The sequence below is a fragment of the Apis mellifera genome, linkage group LG6 (genome assembly GCF_003254395.2).
Source record: "Apis mellifera strain DH4 linkage group LG6, Amel_HAv3.1, whole genome shotgun sequence".
NCBI classification, from domain to species: domain Eukaryota; kingdom Metazoa; phylum Arthropoda; class Insecta; order Hymenoptera; family Apidae; genus Apis; species Apis mellifera.
Genome location: NC_037643.1, coordinates 7314596 through 7337092, shown reverse-complemented (window position 1 = coordinate 7337092; position 22497 = coordinate 7314596). Strand labels below are relative to the sequence as shown.

Here is a 22497-nt window from a genome sequence, read left to right as displayed (position 1 = left end):
AATAATAATCGAGGTGGAATAAGAATAGAATACATTCTCGAAATTTCCCTCTCGTAAAATTACACGATCGCGGGATCGATATTCCGTCCTCTATCGATCACAACGTTCGAAACCCCGAAAACGAGGGAGTGGAATAATCGAGAACGATACTCGAAATGCCGATCGAACGTTCGAAACATTCTCCAAATTTTCCACGCGTGAAATTATTCTAGATGGATCAGGAGAAGGATTCTCGTAGCGCGAGGGACGGGGGGGAGGAGGGGAGGTGAACGATTCCAGCCGTGTCCGTTTCCCAAAATTCGCAGGGACGGACGAAACGTGAGGTCGTGGATTTACCGTAAAACCGCGTTCACACGCCGCGATTCCACGTTGATGGAATGCCGTGCATGCGACGGCCGTGCAGGCGATCGAGAGAGTGCTGCTCGTGGCTTTAAGCACCAAAATAATTCGAAGCTGGCACCGCGAATAGGTGGGCGAGCTTGGCAGACACGCGATCGAAAAGTAATCGTGCGAACCATAATCGACGTTGTTAAAATTGGTCGCCTGGGAATCACGCTGGGAATCTTGATTTCCACGATGAATATGGACACGTCACGATGATTATTCCGAGTGATTTTCGGAAGAGGAGGAGAGATTTCTTCAATCATCTTGATCACTCATCGCGATTATTCGTATATTTCTTTCTTTTTTTTTTTTCTTTCATCATTACATCCGAAAGATGTTCTGAATCATTTATTGTGTATCTTGGTAAAAAGTATCAAGTTTTTAATAATTCGTGAATCAATAATTTTAAAAGTTGTTGAAAATATATATTAAATTTCCATTCTTCTATCTTTGAAATTAATATCGCATAGTTTGAAAATTTCGACGAATTGTTAATTAAAATCTTAGAAAAGATACGTCGCGGGAAGAATTTCGTACGATGCAAGTGCAATCATATTCGCTTCTGTTTTCGTTTGCGACAAAGTTGCGCGATAATATTAAGATGTAATTCCTCTCGTTCGTGTATATATACATTTGCAACAAAATATGGTAATGCAACTTTAATAAGGGTGCAATTTACATGGCGCGAAATATTGTCTGACAAAATTGTGCTCGTCGCATGTTTCGAATATACATTTGTAATACATGCGCCACGTACACCGGTTTAACCGCTATTTTAGTAAGATGCATTGCTACCGAGTCCGGTTCCAGACTTTATCGTGATTGCGTACGCGGCTTTAAACTCGAACCATTTGACAGTACGGTTCATATATTATGCATTTATATATGCCATATTGAGCGGAATTACTTTGGAATAATTAATGATAGATTGTAAAATCTTCATCTTATATAACGTAAGTAAGAATATAAAATATTGAACGATACTGTTAAAAAATTTTAATGATCGATGACCAATAAATGTCATACTAACGCTGTTTTAATAACTTTTAAAGAAAATATTCATATTTTCTTAAATAATGTAATAATAAAGAAATAAATCTTTAAGTAGTTACTATTGGTAATATAAATTTTTTAATATTAATTTTCTAATACCGGTTTATTTAGAAAACCAATCTATATATTTCTTTAAATATTTTTATTAATTGCAATCTGTGTGTAATGGTATGCTTCAAAAAAAAAAAAAAAAAGAAATCTATTTGTTTCGCATAGAATTATGGTTCACGCAGACGGTGATTCTTGGATTTTGTTTTTACTGTCTGGAACTGGTGCGACGATTATCGCGTTTTTATCGAGATTCTGATAGCGTAGACCACTCGAGGCGGCTCTTTGTCGGTCGCATCGAATTCTCGCGTGCAAAAGGGATTCATGCAAAGGAAAATGGATCCATTCCTTTGAAAGTCCATCGAGTCTATGGGGCTTTCGTATATTTACACTTTAAAATATTCGATACTTTTTTTCTTTTTTTTTTTTTTTGAAGCTTCGACCGATATAATAATATAGTGAATTCGATTAATCGCAAAACCTGGTTGGATTTTAATAAATAATTTGCATGAAAATCGTTCCCATTAAGTTAATATTTTTGATGCTTTCGAACTTATTCGATTCGAAAGAAGATTTTCAAATAATTTACTTATACTTTACGAAAATTTTAAATATTTATCCATCGATAAATTCTAATATAGTTGTTTGTTCATTCTTGATGTTTTATATTTTTTGTTTATTGTATTAAATCTCACTATAATTGTATATATACAATTTCTTTTGTGTACTCTAGCCTGCATGTCTGGCTTCCGACCTAGACCTCAATAAATGTAATACAGGTCATTTCAATTTTAAATTCCAAGGAGTAGCGCTTCGACTTTTGCTTAACTCGTTTAGAACATGCGTTTACGTAAAACTCTTTCTTTCGTGTCGAATCGAGTTGGAAAAACAAATAATTCAAACATCGTGCAAGATACATCGCAAGAACTAATATTTTTTTTCAATACATTTTCACGTATCGTTTTGAAACATTCGAAAAGATATCGGAAAACTTAAAATTGATATACAATGAAAATTAAAATGAATGAATCGCTTCCAAAATTGAAAGAAATTTTCTTTTTTTTTTTTTTTTATTTCATTTAAAATAATGGAAACACGAGAGATGGTCAATCGGCATTGGTCGCAGAAAATACTACTCGGTGTCGCGCGAGGAGACACCGACGACCATCGTCCTTCGAGTAGTGAAATTTAAACGAACGGTTTTGCTCCCTTCACGAAACTTTCATATCGCATTCTCGTGCGGCTCAACCTTTCGTTTAAGAGGCGAGAAGAGAGGAAGGGGGATCCTCTGTGTCCTCGATACGTGAACGTCCATGAGAAAAGTTCCCTTCCTCCTTGGAGATGACTCGCCTTATCATTTTCACTCTTTTCTATTATTATTTTAAATGTGACTCGATATCGATAAATGATTTATAATAATAATATATATCTCTTTATCGAATCATGTTATTTCTTCTTCAAGTTTTATTTCAAGTTTTTGAGTCGTCATATACCTCTTTATTCCGAATTCAGTGATTAAATCTAAGAAATGTTAATCGATAACGAAATGTTTAATATATCTTAACATTGAAATCTTAACATTTTGCTTAACGTTAGCTTGAGAATTCTCAAGATTCATTTGTCGCATTAACTTTCATTTGTTAGCTAGATAAGATAATAGGTTCAATTGCAAATTACTCAAAACTCAAATGACATTTATAAACGTAACAATAAAATTACCGTGCTAAGAATCTGTCTATTATCTCTCCCACTAAGGACGAATAAATTTCGAAACATCCGCCGTTCATCGAAACTCTGTCGGTAAAGAAGTGTTTTTTCTAAAAACATTTCTCGCATCTTCGAAAATCAATATGCATTTATAAATTTTCGTTACGTTGTATAATAGTTGAAAAATGTACATTAATTCTTTCGTAATTTTTTTGACACTTGGTAAACACTCGTATCGATCATTTCGTCATTCGCTATCGCTTGTTGAGACTGGTTTTTTTTATTGCTGACAAAAAAGAGCCAACAAAAAGGAAAATGAAAGGAGCGAAAGAAGAGGAATAAAAAGTGTGGAAAATTGAATGGTTGCGTTATCAAAAGAAGAGAAAAAAAAAAAAAAAAAAAACGAGTTAGTAATATCGCTTAAAACTGGTTCACACACAAGACAAATATTTCGTAAGAGCCGTGCCACCCGCTCGGTCGGTTTTCAATTTTCGAGACGAGTTTTCGCATTCCGCGCATGCGCCGTGTCGATAAACCTCGTTCACGCTCGAGTTTCGCATCTACAGAATCGTTCATTCGACGATTTCATTCACGAAGGTCGCCCCGTATCGTTGATTTTCTGCAACACGATCTATCGATTCGTGCAATTGATTTAATTGCCCAGGTTTCTCGACGCGTAGCCCGAAAAATAATCGGTGTGCTGACCGATTCTGAAATGTCAAGAGGCGTTCCGTGAACCGAGAGAGAGAGAGAAAAAAGAAAAAAAGAAAGGATTTCGCAGGAATCGAGGAAGAGAAAGGAAACACAGCCAGGGGTGGAATCAAATTGTGGGAGAGGGGGGGATATGCAGGGGCAACTGTACCTCTGCGTTGCGAAATACAGTCGATCGTGCTCGATTGACTTTCGATGAAATTCAATCGGGGAAAAAAGCTGCGCAGAATATTACAGGTTGAAAAAAGAAGTAATTAATTTTCAACTAAAAGCATGGATTTCTTACTTCGATTTATTAAAAGATCTCTGCAATTATCAAATTAATTTTTTTAATTATTCTTTGCATCTATATATATATATTTTTTCTTTGTTTCCAAATAAATTCTTTTTAGATTTAATCCTTTCGATGAAAAATTAATTTCTGATTCCATTCGTTCAAATTAGATTCGAAAATTAGAATAAAGTCTTCTATCTATCCAATGAATAATCCTTATGGAATAAAGAGATTAGAGTAGTCTATCTCACAAAGAAAATTACTATTACCAAAAATATCCAAGTCTCCTTTGGATTTATATTCATTGCACGAAATTTTATTTTCGCAAACCATTTTTTAATTTCCTTAATTCGTGGCTTTTTTGGTATATAACTGAAATGCACGAAAGAAATTTATTTTTATATCGATACAGGTTGTTCGTTACTTACACGAGTCACATCGTGCAATTGACAAAATATTATCTCAGAATATATAAAATATAAAATATAAATTATTGATGTTTTTTTTTATCAGAATATTTTTGATCATTTTTATCAGTATCATCAGAATGAAAATATTTCGTTTCACGCAATATTACACGATGTCTCGAAAATCAAGGATCATTACCATGAAACATTCAATCAACCCTGTACACGTAATTGTTAATTGATGAGCGTGCGTGATGACCTCGTGACACATGGGAAATCTTCTAGCTAGACAGTAGTTGTAGTTAATAATTCATGCATGGAATTTTTTATGGGAATCTTCGCTTTATAGGATTGTATAATAGGAAAAAAGTTTTTACAGACTAATATTCACGTTGTTGAAGGAAGTGGTTGGCAAGAATTGTAAAAAAATAATATATTATAATTACTGAAAGAAAAAAAAAAAAAAATTTCAATATTTATTACTGTCTCTCACAACGGTAAATAACATGTGTTCTTCTTTATATATATATATATATATATATATATATATATATATTTATTATATGTATAAATAATTTATTAAACAATTATAAGAATTATAATTGTATACGTTAAATACAATCTTATTTGTTGATGTATACTATTCTATCTATTAACACATTCATTACCCGGTGGCTTCTAATTAGATTTACGATATTGGTAATCATATACAAAAGTAAACTTGTTAATTCTATGAATATAATTACCATTGATTACCAATATTACGCGTTATTTTCCAACTTTATAAACACCATTTATGAAATACAAAATATTTGCGGTTGAAAAACATATATATCTATATTTGATCATTTGACTAATAGTCATTTTTAAAGTCAAAGCTGTTTCCTACAATCAATCAGATTATTTCCTGTCAATATAAAATCGAGCAAATTTGATTACGCTTAAAGAAAATTATTTCTTTTAATTCTGTACAATTTTAAATATAAATAAAAAAGATTTCTCATCGAGCTAAGGAAAAATATTTTCTCACTAATTTTTCTTTCCACTCGTATTTTCGTAATCGACGACAATTATAACGATCCATAAAAATTATCCATCGATGATTAGATGAAATAGAAATTTACCAATTTTTGAAAACGATTCATCGTAATTGATGAAGCGAGGTAAGATTATACACAAGTTAATCCTCCAAACTCTATTCGGCCATTTCGTTTACGTTCCGTGCCGTTCCGTGTCGTTTATCGGGATTAATTTCGCCGTCGAAATAAATGCATCCGCACGCGTGCTCGTTGCAAGGTTGAATGAGCTTGAAATTATATTGCATAGATAACCCGGGCGGACAGAGCGCGCCTTTGTTATCCGGCGGAATTATGATCGCACGAGAACGCGTTAAAAGATAACCAAACAATGTCCGGAATTGAATCGTAAGAGTCAGTAATTTAAATGTCACTGTTCCGTCCGTTTAACGAGATGATGAGAAAACTAGATTTTTTTTTCAATGGAAAATCTCTCGAAATTGCTTCATATTCGTGTATTGAATTATAAAATTAGAAGAGAATTATTAATAGAATTGACATATCGTTATATATATATTTCTAGGTTATGTTCGATTTTCGATGCGATGATTTTCTCTCTCTCTCTTTTTTTAATAAACAAAAGGAAAAATCCATAAAAGATAACACGCGATACTACATCAAAGAGCGTAATGCGAGTAATGACAAGAGGACGGTGCGTATAAAATGTTACCTCGAGGAACATTAGATCTTACTTACGGATCCTACTTAATGTCTCAGACAGATAGATAAACAGATAGATAGATAGGCAAGTTAGAGATACATATGTTTTATATACCTTTAGCTTTATATACCTGGCAGATATAGGTAACTGGTGTATAGAGAATATGAGAATATGTACATATATATGGTTGGTCATGTCGTGTATAATACAAGTACGTACTACGATCGTAAGCTGTTTCGTAATTTAATGCGACCTTATTATCAGGATGAAGGCACACGAATAACCCGACGTACTTTGATTCCAGCAATTGTCCTTCCCATCTACGCAATCCAGCCATGGATCAGCAGGCTTTACGTTTAGCCTTTCTGGCAATCAAGACATTGAGGGTCCTCAGGGTGGTTTCGAATGCATCCAGCAAACAGGCCCTAAGTAAATAACTTATTATTACATCCTGGTATATTTCTTAGATATTCTAATTTTAACGAATAGTTCAACAATACTATTTATTGGACTATTATTTCTTTCATTTCATAACATTTTCATATAGTTATTTCTAATTTTGAAGAAAAAAAAAAGGAATTGCTTAAATTAGAAGAGAAAAATAATCGCATCGTTTCCTGAATTTTATCGTAAATAATATATTATCCTCCAGAGAGAATAAAATCAATTTCAAATACTCGAATCTCGAACCATATTACGTCCCTTAAAACGTGCTCTAAATTTTCAAGATGCCAGAATCGACGTGGCAAAAAAGAAAAAATGGCGCCTGGCCGACCTGCTCTAGCGATTTATCGGTCTCTTTATAGCGTTCCATTTTTCCTGTGCAGAAGCCTGGAGAGTCTTGGCGCATTGCCGTGTAAAATGCGGATACAGGCGAACGACGATGTGTACGAGACAACCAGGCATCGCATGGCTGTCGCCGAGGAGAATAATAAGAACAAATGGTAAGTCACTCCTTGAAAAGAACCTACCGAAAGGTTCGTGTCTTCGTGTCTTCGTAGTTTCCAAGTTTTTCTCTAATACCTTTCCTTATCCACATTATCTTCTCTTTAATATTTAATCTCTCTATTTCAAATAAAGTTTCTCATATTCAAAGGAATCTTGCAACTTGTCACTCATTATAAATTTATGAAGATTTATGATCTCTTTGGTCAATTTGGAACGTCAACCACTTGTTTACCTGCAAATTATTACTTACCTGATGTTTATTCACAGATGTGTACAGGCAAAAAATTAATTTTGGAGTTGTAATTAAAGACTTATACATTTACTTGTACATATTTAATTTAACAAATTTTTACAAATAATAAATAATATTTTGTCAATGTTCAATAAATCTTTATCGTAACAAAATAGTTTTGATTAAACAACGAGAGAGAGAAAGATTATCGTATGATTGTAAATCAATGGATGAATATGAATAGAAGTTGGTTAATTTGTTTAATAGCATAACGGTCAAGGTTTAAGAATGCCCCACAAGTGCAACTTCATTCGAGAATCTTTGGTGTCGCCGTTGCAAAATGCATTATAATATATTCATGCAAATAGATTACATAACAACAAGTACAGCAGCAAATTCCAAATTAGGAACATAGATAAGAAAGAAACGGAGAATGCGATAAGAGTTAGAAATTTCATTGGCACTATTTTATGAAGTACATTGTACCAGTCGCGTCATCTATAAGTCATCAAGTGATAATATCATCTAGACGGGGCAGCATTACGTTACGTAATATTGTGTGTAATAACAAAAGCGATAATGGGCTTTGATCAAAGCTGCTTGCATCAAAAAGGAGAATTGATTAATTACTTTTCTTTTAAAATTTCTGTGGATTAAAGTACATTTGCTAAAAAGAATTCAACAAGAATCTCGATAAATCATGTTAGATTTAATTAAACTATCGAAAAGTAGAGATAGAAATAAAAAAATAGAAATAATTTTATTAGATAAGTAAGAATAGGCTTATATGATATTGAATTTTTTTTTAAATAATGAAGAAGTAATATATTTTTTTAATTAATTGTAAGTCAAAATTAATTTTTTAGTGTACAACGAATTTTTTAGCATTAGAAAAAAGAGAAAGAGAGAGAAGTTTTAAAGATTTTAAACTTTTTCTACAAGCTATTTTATTATTGGAATTTTTAAAATTTAATTTCGGCTATATTTGTGATATTTATAATTAAAAAATTAAGAATCAACGTAATAGATCGATCGATTATAACTCTTATATCAAAAGACAATTGACTATTGCTACATTTAATTATTGCTTTTGTCCCAATAGCGATATTGTTTCATTTCATTTTGAATCGATAATATCGCACGTGACACAAGTAACAAAAGATGTAATGTTTATGATATATATAGTTTCCATAGTATATGTTACACAAAAATGCATCGGATGATAGATCTCTATATTCTATATCTAATCTGTGATACGATCTTAAGGAAATATATTATTTGTTTTCTCAGCGTAAAATCCTTATATTATGCAAATTTATAATTATGCAGAATAATTGCAGAATAAAAGAAAAGTATTGTTTAGTTTATTAAAAAAAAAATTATAATTTAAACTCGTGGATTGAATATGATAATTTTTTTTAATTTAATTTTTTAAATTAATCAGTTAATTTTTTCAAGCCGTACAAAAATATTTAAAGGTGTATTAATATGATAAATTATCGTACAAAATTTTTCTTACACGTATCGTGTATTTTTTTGCTGTCTAATCTATGTAAGAAAATATTTTAAGAATCGTCAATAACGAAGACATGTAGTAATTTTAAATTGAAAAATGACAGAATAAGAAAATGTAGACGGTAATGATCATTATTTTCGTTCTCTTTTGCCTAACAACTGATATACTTGCATAGTTTCACATATAGCACTTTCTATTATGAATATTTAATATAGAAGAGAACTAGTTCATTCACGTCGTAAGGTACTATCAATCATTTTCTCAGCTTGTTAAATCATGCAAATTATAGGAAAGTAATGTAAAAGTATCAGAAATATTGGCCATTATTTTAAAAAAATAGTAATTCATTCATTTATTGAAAGAAATTATTTTTTTTTTCAATCTTTTACGTTTTAAATTTTTACAAATAATAATGAAATATATAATATTTGCATATTTTATAATATTAGATAAGACTAGATTTATAATAGAGACAATAATTAAATAAGAAAACTTTAAAAATATTTGTAAAAATTAATAGATAATTCAAACATTTTTCATTCTTAATTATTAGTTAAATGAAATATAAATTCAAAGACAAAAAAAAAACAATTTAAGAAAAACATATTTATAAGTATTCTTAAGAAAATTTTAAAAATTATATGAATATTAAAAATTTCAAATAATATAAGCTTTCTAAGCTGTAGCATTATCCTTTCCTCATCTTTTTCATATTTTTGACATATTTTAAATATTTAAATAAATCATTATGGAAAAACAATTTATGGCGAAACATTCTGCGTAAAATCTCTCAGGTAGTAACTCAGGTATACGATTTTTAGAATATTAGCAAGCATTTATATTTCCCTGACGCTTGGGGTCGCAGTTAGGGAAAATAAGGTAGGGATTTTTCCTGGTCATTTCTAGGCAGGAAACCACTTTCGTTCAGTTCGTCAGTGAGTGCAGACGTATTCGCAGTATTCTCCATTTTGTGAAATACAAGAGTTTTTGCCGTCGCGTTTTTTTTTTTTTATTATTATTCTTTTATCATCTTCTACAATACAACTATGTCGATTAGCACAAGAGTTATCAAGCCAAACGGGCCGGACATTGGTCGTAAGGTGAAGGTAAAATCGACTGGAAAACCCATACCATCATCATCAAATTCAAGACATAGGGAATCAACGAGCATTCCAACTTCTGGAAGTCAGGCTAGACTGTCGTCTTCCTCTTACAAACCGGCTAATCCAGCAGCGGCTCGAAGCCAACCGGAGAAAAAAATCCCTGACATTATGCGCAGACCATTAAAGTAAGTTCAGAAAAACATGTAATATTTTATCGTTCACACTTTTGATAAAATTAGATACCAATCAGGCAGAATAAGCAAACTTAAAATATTTTTATATCTTGCATTTTTGTTATTAATTACAAAATATATATATATATATTTGCTTGTATTACATAAAGATATTAAATGTCGAGTAACTTGCATTATTATATAACTAATTTGTATAACTAATTATAATTATACAAATTGTATAATTCTTCGGCTAATTAATTTTGAAATATTGGAAAATAAATTTTTATTATTTGTCTTTTTATCGCTTTTTTTATTAAATATAAAAAATTTAGAAAAAGAAAATCATTATATAATGTAATGATAAAATTATGATTAGTGAAAAATAATATGTTTATTTTGTTTTGATTTTTATTGATACTTAATGGGGAGAAATAATGTTAAAGAAAGTTATATTATATTTATTGATAAATAGTTAATAAATACTATAAATAATTAATAAAAATTATTTATTTTGTTTGCAGAGAAAGACTTATTCATCTTCTTGCTTTAAGGCCATATAAAAAACCTGAACTGTATGATCGTATAAATAGAGGTAAAGATATATATATACATATATATAAAGAACTTTAATATATTTATAAGATATTTCAAAAAAATCATTTGATTTATATTTCATTTTTTAGAGGGTTTAAAAGAACGAGAGCGTAACATCATGACGACAATCTTAAAGCAAGTAGCTTTTATGAGGGATAATACGTATCATTTGCACAGATATGTTTGGAATGATGTGCAAGAAGACTGGCCTTATTATACCGAACAGGAAAAGGCAATGTTAAAAAGAAGAAAACCTCAAAATCTTACACCTCCTGGTTCCAGTGATGGTGGATCAAGTGGTGAGTGATTCATTTCTATGAATTTCACTTTATATTGAATTTTATCAATAAGAGGAATTTGAGATTTTTCATATTAATAAAAAATAATTAGGAATTTCTCACCAGCTATATCGATATTCTTGAACATTTAAAACTAATGATAACTATATTATTAAAGTAACAAATTAACAAATAAATATATAATAGTTTTTCCTCCTGTTGATCCTATAATAAATAAAATGATAAATGATACAATCATTGCAGGCAGCGGACAATCGCCGAATTCCACTCATCCAGGTTCACCGCCTGCAATCACAGCACCACCTCCATCTTTGTTGAACAATAAGCGACCAGGGTATTATCAGGGAAATGATGGGCTGCCGACGAAGAGACCACGGATATCCCATTATAAGAAGTCAGAACAAAATTCTGGATCGTCGATCACGGGAGAGAACGGAAGGACGGCTGGTAGTGGTAATAGTAATAACAGTGTTAGTGTTGTTTCTGGAGCTGGTAGTACTAGTGCTAACGGTGGCAATAGTAGTAACAGCGGTGGTGTGGTTGATGGTTGGGATCAGAGACAGCACCAACGTGATCGTCGTGGCGATTATCGGCCCGAAAGAACAGCGAACAGTGACGTGCTACGAAGCAGCAGCTACAGCACTGGGAAGCTACCGTGCTTGACACCAACCAGTGACAGTGAAGAGATCAACCAAACTGTTGGTCATCGGGACGGAATCATAACGAGCACCGGTTCATCCGGAAACAACGCAGCTAGCAATCCGGCCACTGGCCATAATTCTCATAGTATAGCCCATAGTAATTCATTGAGCGGCAATCGTCATCATACAGGCAAGATCGGTACCGATACCGGCAATTCTGGGACGGATTATGTGACGCGTCTTATGCCAAGTGTCGTGAGTGACGGTGGTAGTAGTGCAAGTAGTTTTAGTGGTAGTTCGAATGGAATACTCGCTGATAGGAGAGACAGAAGCGACAGGAATGACAGGAGCCGGGCAAGCGAAAGGGATCGTGACTCAAGAAAGAAAAGCAACGGGACAGGTGGTAACTCCTACAATGATTTAACCGCCCCTGATTACACAGCCACCGAGGATAACACTGTCAGTACATCGTCTTGTGCTCTTGAATTACCTGAAAGTCCTAAATCGTCGGAATATCCGGACTACCTCACGTAAACATTTTAAAAATTAATAAAATGATTCAATGATATTCATCAAAGAAAGATAATTTTACTACAAATGATTATTTTAATATTCTATTTATTGTTTACATTAATATATATAATAATGGAGATAAAAATAAAGAAATCAGAATTTCAATTTTATTTTTCTCAATGAAGTTGAATTTGTATATCATTGAACAAAATATAAATGTTATTATATATATATGTATGTATATGACGTATTTAATAAATTGTTTATAGGTATTACACGACAATAAGTAGTTCAGAACAGAGAAGACGTTACAAAGCAGAATTTAATGCTGATTATGAAGAGTATCGACGGTTGCATGCTCAAGTAGCAAATGTGTCTAAACGGTTCACGCAGCTTCAGGAACGTTTGAAACAAGAAGAAGCCTCTGGGAACTGGGAAGAGTACGAGGTACTGTATTTATGTTAAATAATATATAGGATAATGATATAGGATAATAGAATATTATTATAATATATTATACTACTGTTAAAGATTTTAATTATTTTTATATTTGTATTTTATAGGAAGTAAGACGGCAAATTTTGCACGACTATAACGAAACTAAACGGGACCCTGTACATAAAGAGATAAAACGTCGATTTCATTATCTGCACGAGAAGCTAAGTCACATTAAACGGCTAGTATTGGAGTACGACACGCAAAACTGTGGCGGTGGGATGACAAATAGCAGTAATGCTAATGGTACCAACGAAATTAAGGAGATGGACAGTTTGCACTACTGACACAAACTGAAAAGGCCGCCTCTTATATTCAATCTTTTCTCAATTGTCGGTACGTTACTGTCTTCGTTGTCGCAGAATTTGCATTTTCTCGGCATGTTCCAAGGCTGATCTAAAACGGTCCATATGGTTCCTGGTTCTGTCGTCGAAAACAAAAGTCAAGTACTGTCTGAGCCGGGGTTGCAACAAACAAGAAACCTTCATGCTGTTGTTAAAAATTGCGAAAGTCGAAGATTTCTCTTCTATAATTGATTTGTGCGCGCGACTGTGATGATCTCTTCGACTTGCGCTTTCGTGTGATCGCGAGCGATCGTCGTGACGCGCTTGCGTGCTACTTCGACCAATGGTAACTACATCGATAAAAAAAGGGGCTTTTTAACGACAATCGGTACATTTCGGGGGAAAAAAAGGAAATGAAAGAAAAAAAAAAAAAGGAATGAAATAAAAGTCCATCCGAAGAGAGAGAGAAAACAATGAGAAAAAAGAAGGGCATTCGCGAAGAGCTAGACATAAACTGCTCGAGCTGAAATACGTAGGAACGTATTTCTTCGAGAACTCTGACCCTCCTATAGGGGGATGAAAAAAGAATAATAGAATAAAAAATGAAGAAAGAAGACAATTGAAAAAACAGTAATTAACTCTATAATAATTAGTTACTTACCGTGCGCACGTCCAAGTGTGTCGTCCAGTTTAAGAATTAGATTAAACAAACAAACAAACAAAAAAAAAAAAAAAAAAAATACAAATGCGAATGCGAGAAGAGGGTCCAAAAAGTTAGTAAGGGCTTATCATGTGCCACGTCCGGAAAAGACTATATTTCTTTTTTCTGCCGGCAGGAAGAAAGAAAAAGATTAGCACAGACTGTCCACAAACTGCCGCGAATCGTAAATAAGATCTGCTACTCGCCAATTTCTTTCTTTTTGTTCTTTTTTTTCTTTTTTTTTCTTTTCTTTTTTTTTTTTTTTTTATTTTTTTTTATTTTATGTTTGTTCAAAGAGTCTCGTTAGAATTAGAAAGAAATGAATTATTAATTTTTCTGCTAAGAGAGAGAGACCATTTATGCTTCACAAATCTAAAATGATTCTTTGTTATTTCTTCGTTCTCTTTTTTTTTTTTTTCTTCTCCACCACTCGGCCCGCACTGTATGTCATAAATATGGTCACTACTATATCTTTACTTTAAATCGAGCAAAAATGGCACAAGTTGGGAATCAATCTTGCAACAATTAAAATAAAAATTTAAAAAAAGTTAAAAATGAAAAAAAAACATAATAAACAAAAAAAGGAAGAATGAGAATACATTAAATACTTTTTTTAGATTTATCTGCCATAAAGTGATATACAAACAAAGCGAATCACTGTGCGGTTAATACAGTTTGCATATTACATGTTTTTCATTTTGGAAGAAACAGAACTGAAGTTAGAGAATGGAAAATGGAAACAAAATGGACCTTGCCCCTTCCAAATCACGCGATCGCTCGTAGTGGTTCCGGTTGTGTATATCGTATGCTAGGGTAGATCCATTTTATACGATTTCGAAAATCTTATTAGTCACTGAAAGAAAGAATGCTCAGCGCCATCATCGATATGATCAAACATTTCATACGCAGCAAAATAAAAATACAAAAAAAATATACATGCATATATATATATATATATATATATATGTATATATATATACATACATATATATATATATATATATATATATATATATATATATATATAAGTGAAATAAGAAAAAGTAAAACAATAAAATCGAAATATTAAAATAAATAAGTTTGATATAGTAATTATTATTAATAGTCGTCATCGGCGATAAATATATAGTATATAATATGTTGTACAGTGTGCGCCAATTTATTACGCGTATGAATATCTTCTTCGTGTAATTAATATTATTATTATGACGATAAATACTAATATAATTATTGATGCTACTGCTATCATTATTGTTCGAATAGTTAGGTAGATAGATATAATGCAAATTCTTTGTTAGAGAAAAATGAAAGAAACGAAAAACGATGTTAATCGAGCTAATGTTTTCCATCGAATGTGTAACGAAAGTTTACAATGTTAAAGTTTCTAAAATATCTTTTTATCTGTTTACTATGTTATTTTTGAAATCGAATGCATAAGCATATTGGATGAATTTTAAATGTAGTAATTTTGAACGTGTCCTTTTATGCCATTGCCTTTAATTTCTTCGTTTTTTTTTTTTTTTTTTTTTTCTCTCTTTTCAAATTGATACGCAGTTGCCTTTTATATTTGTATACGAGATGAGTGTTTTTTATTTCGCGTTTTTGTTTCACATTCAATAAGGATTTGCAGATAATTGCGAGTGCTTTGTGATAGAAAGTGAAGGAATCGAGAAAGAATAATATAAAGAAAGAGAATTTGGCACGTATTAATTCAATATATTGCGTATAACATCGCCATTTATGTGAATGAAATTTGTATGATATTGACGATCTTAGGAATTTAAATATTGGTATATAGGGTTTTACACTCTTATAAGATACATGTTTGAACTTTCTTCTTCCATGTAGTGATTGTTTTAATATGCGAAAATATTATAGTTTCAATTTAAAAATTATTTTATAATAATTTTTTTTCTTATATATATATATATATATATATATATATATATATATATATATATATATATATAAATTTAATTAAAATTTAATTAAAAGAAATTGAATTCTTTGATTTGATCTGTTTCGTTTAAATATGAGTTTATGTTTCTTCTTTGATATATTCATTTAGGTTTATAGAAATATATTTTGAAAATTGTTAGAACATTAAAATTGAATATTAAAACGTCCAATATTATTACAACTCTTTTTTAATAATGAAAGGATAGTTAAGCTTGCCTTAAATGAAATCCTTGTTATATTTTTACTGAAATTTTATCGTACATCGTTATTTGCGCTTTGAGTTTTCTTTTTTTTTTTTTCTATCTGAATCCCTTACATTATTTATAATTTGCTGAAATATATTATTATATCTTAAAAAGTAAATATTGATTAAATGATTAGCGTTCCATATATGATGGATTTTAAACCATTATAATTTAACTCGTAATTTATATTTTAAAAAGACATATCCTTAATATAATTTTTTATTAGGACATTTTAAAATATTAATTATGCTTATACACAACAAGTATAATTCGTTTATAAATTAATAATTGATGTAATTCGTTATTTCTTATCCTTTTTGAAAAATTTTTGAGCAAAAAAATATAAAAAATTCTGAATTTGTTATTAGATATTTTACAGATTCATTGTTTGCTCTTCTTAAAACTCTCTGTGCAATGTATTTGCTCTTTTTATGTATTATATTTATACTTATCCACAACATTAATGAGAAGAAAGTGTATAGATATTTGGAAACATCGATTTATAAATGCATTTGATGGGGTTAAAGAGAAGAGAAAGACAAAGTAATGAAAGTTTTAAAATATTAAATGGTCTTGTTATTAAGAAGAAAAGATTAATTGAGCGCTACAGAAGTATGCATGGCACAGTGTTGACAAGTATTTTCTACTGACTGCAACGAATTTAAAAAATGCAAATCTTAATGTAAAAAAAAAAAAAACCATATTCATAGATATTCAAGATAAATTAATTTAACCTATTTTTATATATATAAAAATATGTCTATATGAGTAAATAAATAAATATATACCATATATACCATTATAAGACCTATCGTGTGTGAGTTCACGGAAATAAAATGAAAATTGTAAAAATGCTAATAGTTTTTAGTTGTAACTAAAAGATATAGGAATCATTCATTGTTATTTAATTTGGACTATGTCCCTTTTTTTGTAGATATAATTGATAGGCAATTTTATCTTTGCTCACTCTTTCTCCCCTGCATTTACGAAAAAAAAAAAAAAAATATAATAAAAATTATAAAATATTAATTCATGCGTTTCTTTTTACTCTCATTACACTTTACCATTTTTTACAATCAAACCAGAGAATTATGGAAAAATAGTGAATGTAATTATATACAAACAGGTATTTATACAATGCGCAGAATAAAAAGAAAACGCGTAAAAGAGAGAAAAAAATGTTTTCAGAAAATTCTTTTGATATTGTCATACTGTGCCATACATATTCACTTCGGTGTACGATGGTTCAGTAAAATATTCGTATTTAGATTAATAAATATAATTAGTAAATATTCCAATTTTGATTTTTATATTTTCATCATTCGCGCACTGATTATAGAGCAAATGAAATTATTTAGTATATATATATCATTTATATATACTAAATTTTTATAACATTCCTATGACGTAAGTAGTAAGTTTTAAAAAGAAAAAATAGTAAAATAATAATCCAAGAAAAAAGAGAATTTAAATCAATTATTTAAATAATATTCTCTCCGTTGTTTTTTTTTTTTTTTTTTTTTTTTTTTTTTTTTTTTTTGATTAATTTCAATTAATTTTATGTACAATTTCTTAGGAAATTTTACATGTTTATTTTTTTTTATTGTCACAATCAACGTGTATATAAATAATACCAATCAAGAGTGTAAAATCATAATCGAATTGAAGCAGAAACAATGCTTGAAGAGACTGAATTAAAAAACACTCGATTTATAGAAAATCGTAAAATTCAAGTGCAACTTAAGTAAACGATGCAATAATTGCGCCACATTTAAAACAAAGAACGTGAAGAGTATATACATTCAATGGATCCAAATACTCAATGGAATATGCATGAAATGAGAACAGAATAACAGATGAGAATAGTACATTAGAAATTTATCTCATTATTAGTTCTTTCAGACTTGCATAAATATTTGAAGCTCAGTATATAAGCTCAAAACTACTTGGAATAAATGATATCTGTATAGAAAATAACGTCATAGCGAAGTAAGTGCTCTTAACAATGCATTTGATAATTCGTAATGATTAAGTTTGTTCATCTGTATATTATCAATTTCGTTGTTATTCCGTTGTTAAAAACGAAAACAATTTCATTTCTATCGCCTTCTACTTTTTTTTTTTTTTTTTTCCTTATTACTTTATTGTATCGTTGTACAGATTTGATTTCTCAAAAAACTTTCGATATCGAATTTATTTGAATGATCGAAATTACAAACACATGTATCAATCATGTGTCAATTTATAAGCACACGTTTTGTTATCGTCGAGTATATTCAAAATCGAAGATCGCGTGATCAATTTAGAGATCAATCAAAATTCCAAGATGTTTAGATCAGTCTCTTGTTTACACTTTTTTTTATTTTTTATCCTTTTTTAAATTTTTTGTTTCTTAAAATCTTATTTTTCGATATTGCCAGCTTTTTTTTTTATCAATTTTTAAAAAAACTTTTCTTCTGAATTATGTTTCATTCATTCTCTGAAAGAATAATCTTCTTTTCATTCCTTTATATCAATCGTTCTTTTTTCATTATCACGTTTCCCTATTTATTTGTTTTTGTACACGAATTTAGCAAAAAAAAAAAGAAAAAAAAATAATATATTTATCTTCTCAGTCCATTTCTCAAAAGAGAAATCTTTGAATGACGAAATAATCATGTTCAAGTCATTGAATCGACGGAAGATTTCGAAATATGATTCATACTTTATCATCGATTTTCAGATATATATACACGTGTACGTATATATACGTAGTGTCTTATCATCAAGTAAAGAAAGAACAGTATCAGAGTTTTTTCGCGAATCAAAATTTTCGACGAGTAAATTCTATTAATTATTATGTCTGTTTCAATCTTTGGCTCTCTCTCTCTCTCTCTCTCTCTCTCTCTCTCTCTCTTTCTTTTCTTTTTAAAAATTTTTTTTTTAATTTTTTCAAAGCTTAAGAATAAAAGAAAAAAAAAGCAGAAAATCCAAGTGCCAATTTTAGCGAAGCAAGAGTATAATGACTATACATATATACATATATATTATAAAAATATATATATATACAATATATTTAGCGTAATTCCATGTGCATTATTTCTTACGATATTAATACGTGTGAACACTGGCAAGAGAGGAAAATTTTCAGAAATATTTTTCTTTTCTCTTCATATCTGAAGAAGGAACTTATTAAGAAACGTGTATTAACGAGAATTTTAGAAAAAAAGCATCATTTGTGAAGAAACTGTCTCCCTTTCCTTACTCCTCATTTCCTCCTTGTTCGTTGGAGAAAACGTATCATTATCGAAATGACATACACTTAGATAAATTTTTAAAAAGTGAACTTTCGTGTCTTAGTTGAGGAAGTTGTGTAAAAAGTGAAAAAAAAAAAAAAAAGTGAGATGATGTGCCGCGCTTTTTAGATAAAATTAAAATTTAAGTTGTTAGACTTTTCATTTTTGTGTTTTATCGGTATCGATTTTTTTATTATTATTTTTTTTTTCACGGTCCCCCTTTCTCTTTCTAAATGTGTATATCGTTAATCATGTAATAATCGTGAAGCCGAGTCGAGCCGAGTTCTATCAATTTGTCGACGCTTTGGACATTCTTCGAAACGAGATTTCTTCGATCATTCTTTTCGCAAAGTCTTTCGCTTCAAACTTAGTATTCTTAGTGTTCTTATTGGTAGAAAATTCCTCGTTATAACTGAGCTTGAGCAAAATTGAAAAACTTTTCAACATCTGTGAATGTTTCTAAAAATTTTCATTTTTGTTAAAAATAAATTAAATTTATTATTTTCTAGATTTATGTGTCAAATGCTAGTTAAGATGTACTGTAAAATGAATATAATAAAAAATCTCTTATTAAAAATAGATGAAATTATAACAAAAATATTTGCACAATTTCTCTAAAGTTTAAAAAAAAAAATAAAAAATTTAATAGGACAAAGATTAAAAAGCTTAAACATTCATATATAAAAATATATTCTCAATAATTGACTACTTTTTTCAGATTTTTTTTCTAATTATTTATTGTCATCATCAGTTTTTTCCCGATAATCCTGGTAATTTCGATAATCAAATCTCCAATTAATCAAATCTTCAAATTATTACAAAGAGTAGCAATAGATTATTTTAGTTTTATCGTCCATCCCTGTCTCCACTGCCTCTTTCGGCCGTCCTGACATAACAGAAAAATTTCTCGTTATATAATGTTGCATGAATATAGTTCCATCACGTGGCTAAGCGAGGAGAACGATTTAAGAAAAAAAAAATCAAAATGATTTGTAGGATACTACCTTTATAAACATGAGAAACGAATTACAAAAAATTCTCTATAGGTTATATAATATACAAAATTTTATCTTGTGATTTGTTAATCATATTTTTCGACGTGTGTTCTGAAAATATTTTTTCAGAAGTCATTGAATAGAATATTAAATGTAACAGATTTTTATCAAAGACCATTGAAAATTTAGATCAATATTTAATTCAAAAATTTTTTATTTCGACACTTGAATCGAAAGTAAATTTGTTTCCTTTTATTTATTTCTTTTTGGAAAAAAAATTGAGTTTTTTTTAACGAATTTTGACACAATCATTTGAAATATTCATCAACAGAATTGTTTATTAAAATATTTTAATATTTTAAATCTAAATTCGTAATTAAAATGACTCACGTTGGCTATATTTTTAAATCATATGCTAAAAATAATCATGCAATATATTAGATAAAATTTAAATCACCGATATCAATGAAATAAAGATAAATATTTTTGTTAGATGATATGTTATAACATGAAATAATAGAGCTTTTGCAATATTTTTAATTATTAGAATAATTATTAAAAATTTATAATTTAGTTACAATCATAGATATAGTTGTTTATCTTTTAACATTTTTTTAAATTTTACTTTATGTGTTTTGTTTTATTTTCAAGTATCTGATTTAATCTTAAATAATAATCAATTAATTAATATGATTTAATATCAACAAACTTATTATTAAAGATTGCAATTATAAGAAGGAAATATATTATATTACTGGTTATCTGATTACACAAAATCCGGTTTTTAATTACACTATCCATCATTTTATGATCGTTATAACACATGTATAAAAAGATCTCGTGTCTTGACAAAACAGTATATTCTGGTATACCAATCTTATAGTAAACTTTCCAATTTCATTTACGATTTCCATAAAATATCCAAAGAAAATTACGCTTTCGAATAAAGGAAGTTTCATTTCCGTTTGTTTTTAACGAATCAATCAATTAAGTTGGAAAATATGCGATACGTAAAATCATATCAATCCAAATGAAGTGCATTAAGTAGTTAATTAAACGATGTATAGATCGCGTGACTAGTTCGGTACTGCATTTCGTACATGCGCAAATCATAATTGCCAACAAAAAGTAATTTCCAATCGTGTTCTTTCTTTTTCGCGTGACACATAATGTGTGAATGTACTAATACTTCCATTTCATTGCAATATGATATTGGAGTTTCTCGTCGAAATGCGATTTCGAATTCTTACGATGAATGCTTTCAAAGATATTACCAACAACGAAGAAATTTTCCAGTGTTTCTTATGAGAGAGGAATGCTTCAAATTAGATTCATTTATTGTTGCAACATAAATCGTTTGTCGTATGTGATAAGATATAGAGGGAAGGGAAGAGAAAGGATAATCGTGACAAGTTATTGGACAACAAAACGGGCATAATTTAGGCCTGGAAATATTGCTATGATCATTTTCTTCCTTGCTTATTATAGTAGATCTTTATTGACGAATGAGTTACCTGACGAGCGATATAACACATTTGTTTATCGCATAGTACTATATTTTTTGACTGTGATGTTAGAATCTTTGTAATAACATAGATTGCATAAAGATTTCGTTCGATAGAGATTCGATGAAGAAATATCTCATCAATTGGAAACCTATATTTACAATATGATAGAATGGGATCCCGTGATCACTTTTTTTCCTTTCGTTGATTCCATATTGTCTGACACGATTAATCGAAATGTTAACTTCTTCGACACAATGACGTAAAACGCGCGAATTGTTCGTTCGTCATTGTTTTTACGTTAAGCGATACGGTACTACGCTTTTACGATTCGCATAATAAATATATACATTTCACAATTGCAAGAAATGTTTATAATTTGAGTATTATCGATAAGGAAAGATCTTTCAAATCTTTCCATGTACATCGAAATTAATCGTAAACATTAATCGCTAAAATTTAAGTTTTAGTTAATTATTATGATGCATCCGATGAGCTAACGTTTCGATATATGTAAATTGATTTTTGCAAATATACAATACGAAGGATACATATTGTTGCATAACCTATCATAGAATTTGGGTTAACATATATGTATGCATGTATCTGTAGCAAAAAAAAATAACGTTTAAACATTCGAGAGGTTAAGACATGAAGAAGTTGTAATATTTTGTATATACATAACATTCATTAATC

At 29.9% G+C, this 22497-nt stretch overlaps 1 protein-coding gene across 2 annotated transcripts in view; it reads left to right on the top strand.

The window, feature by feature from the left end:
* Positions 1-14644, top strand: part of LOC409928 (RNA polymerase II elongation factor Ell) — a 112813-nt gene extending 98169 nt beyond the window's left edge. The window contains exons 3-10 of one of the 2 annotated variants that reach the window (XM_026441558.1): positions 6626-6750; positions 7128-7265; positions 10075-10305; positions 10818-10888; positions 10980-11189; positions 11433-12360; positions 12613-12790; positions 12907-14644. In XM_026441558.1, the coding sequence (XP_026297343.1) occupies positions 6626-6750; positions 7128-7265; positions 10075-10305; positions 10818-10888; positions 10980-11189; positions 11433-12360; positions 12613-12790; positions 12907-13125 (2100 nt within the window). In that variant the 3' untranslated portion in view covers positions 13126-14644. The remainder of the gene's footprint in view (positions 1-6625; positions 6751-7127; positions 7266-10074; positions 10306-10817; positions 10889-10979; positions 11190-11432; positions 12361-12612; positions 12791-12906) is intronic. The other variant, XM_393419.7, reaches the window with a different exon arrangement.
* Positions 14645-22497: the final 7853 nt, after the last annotated feature.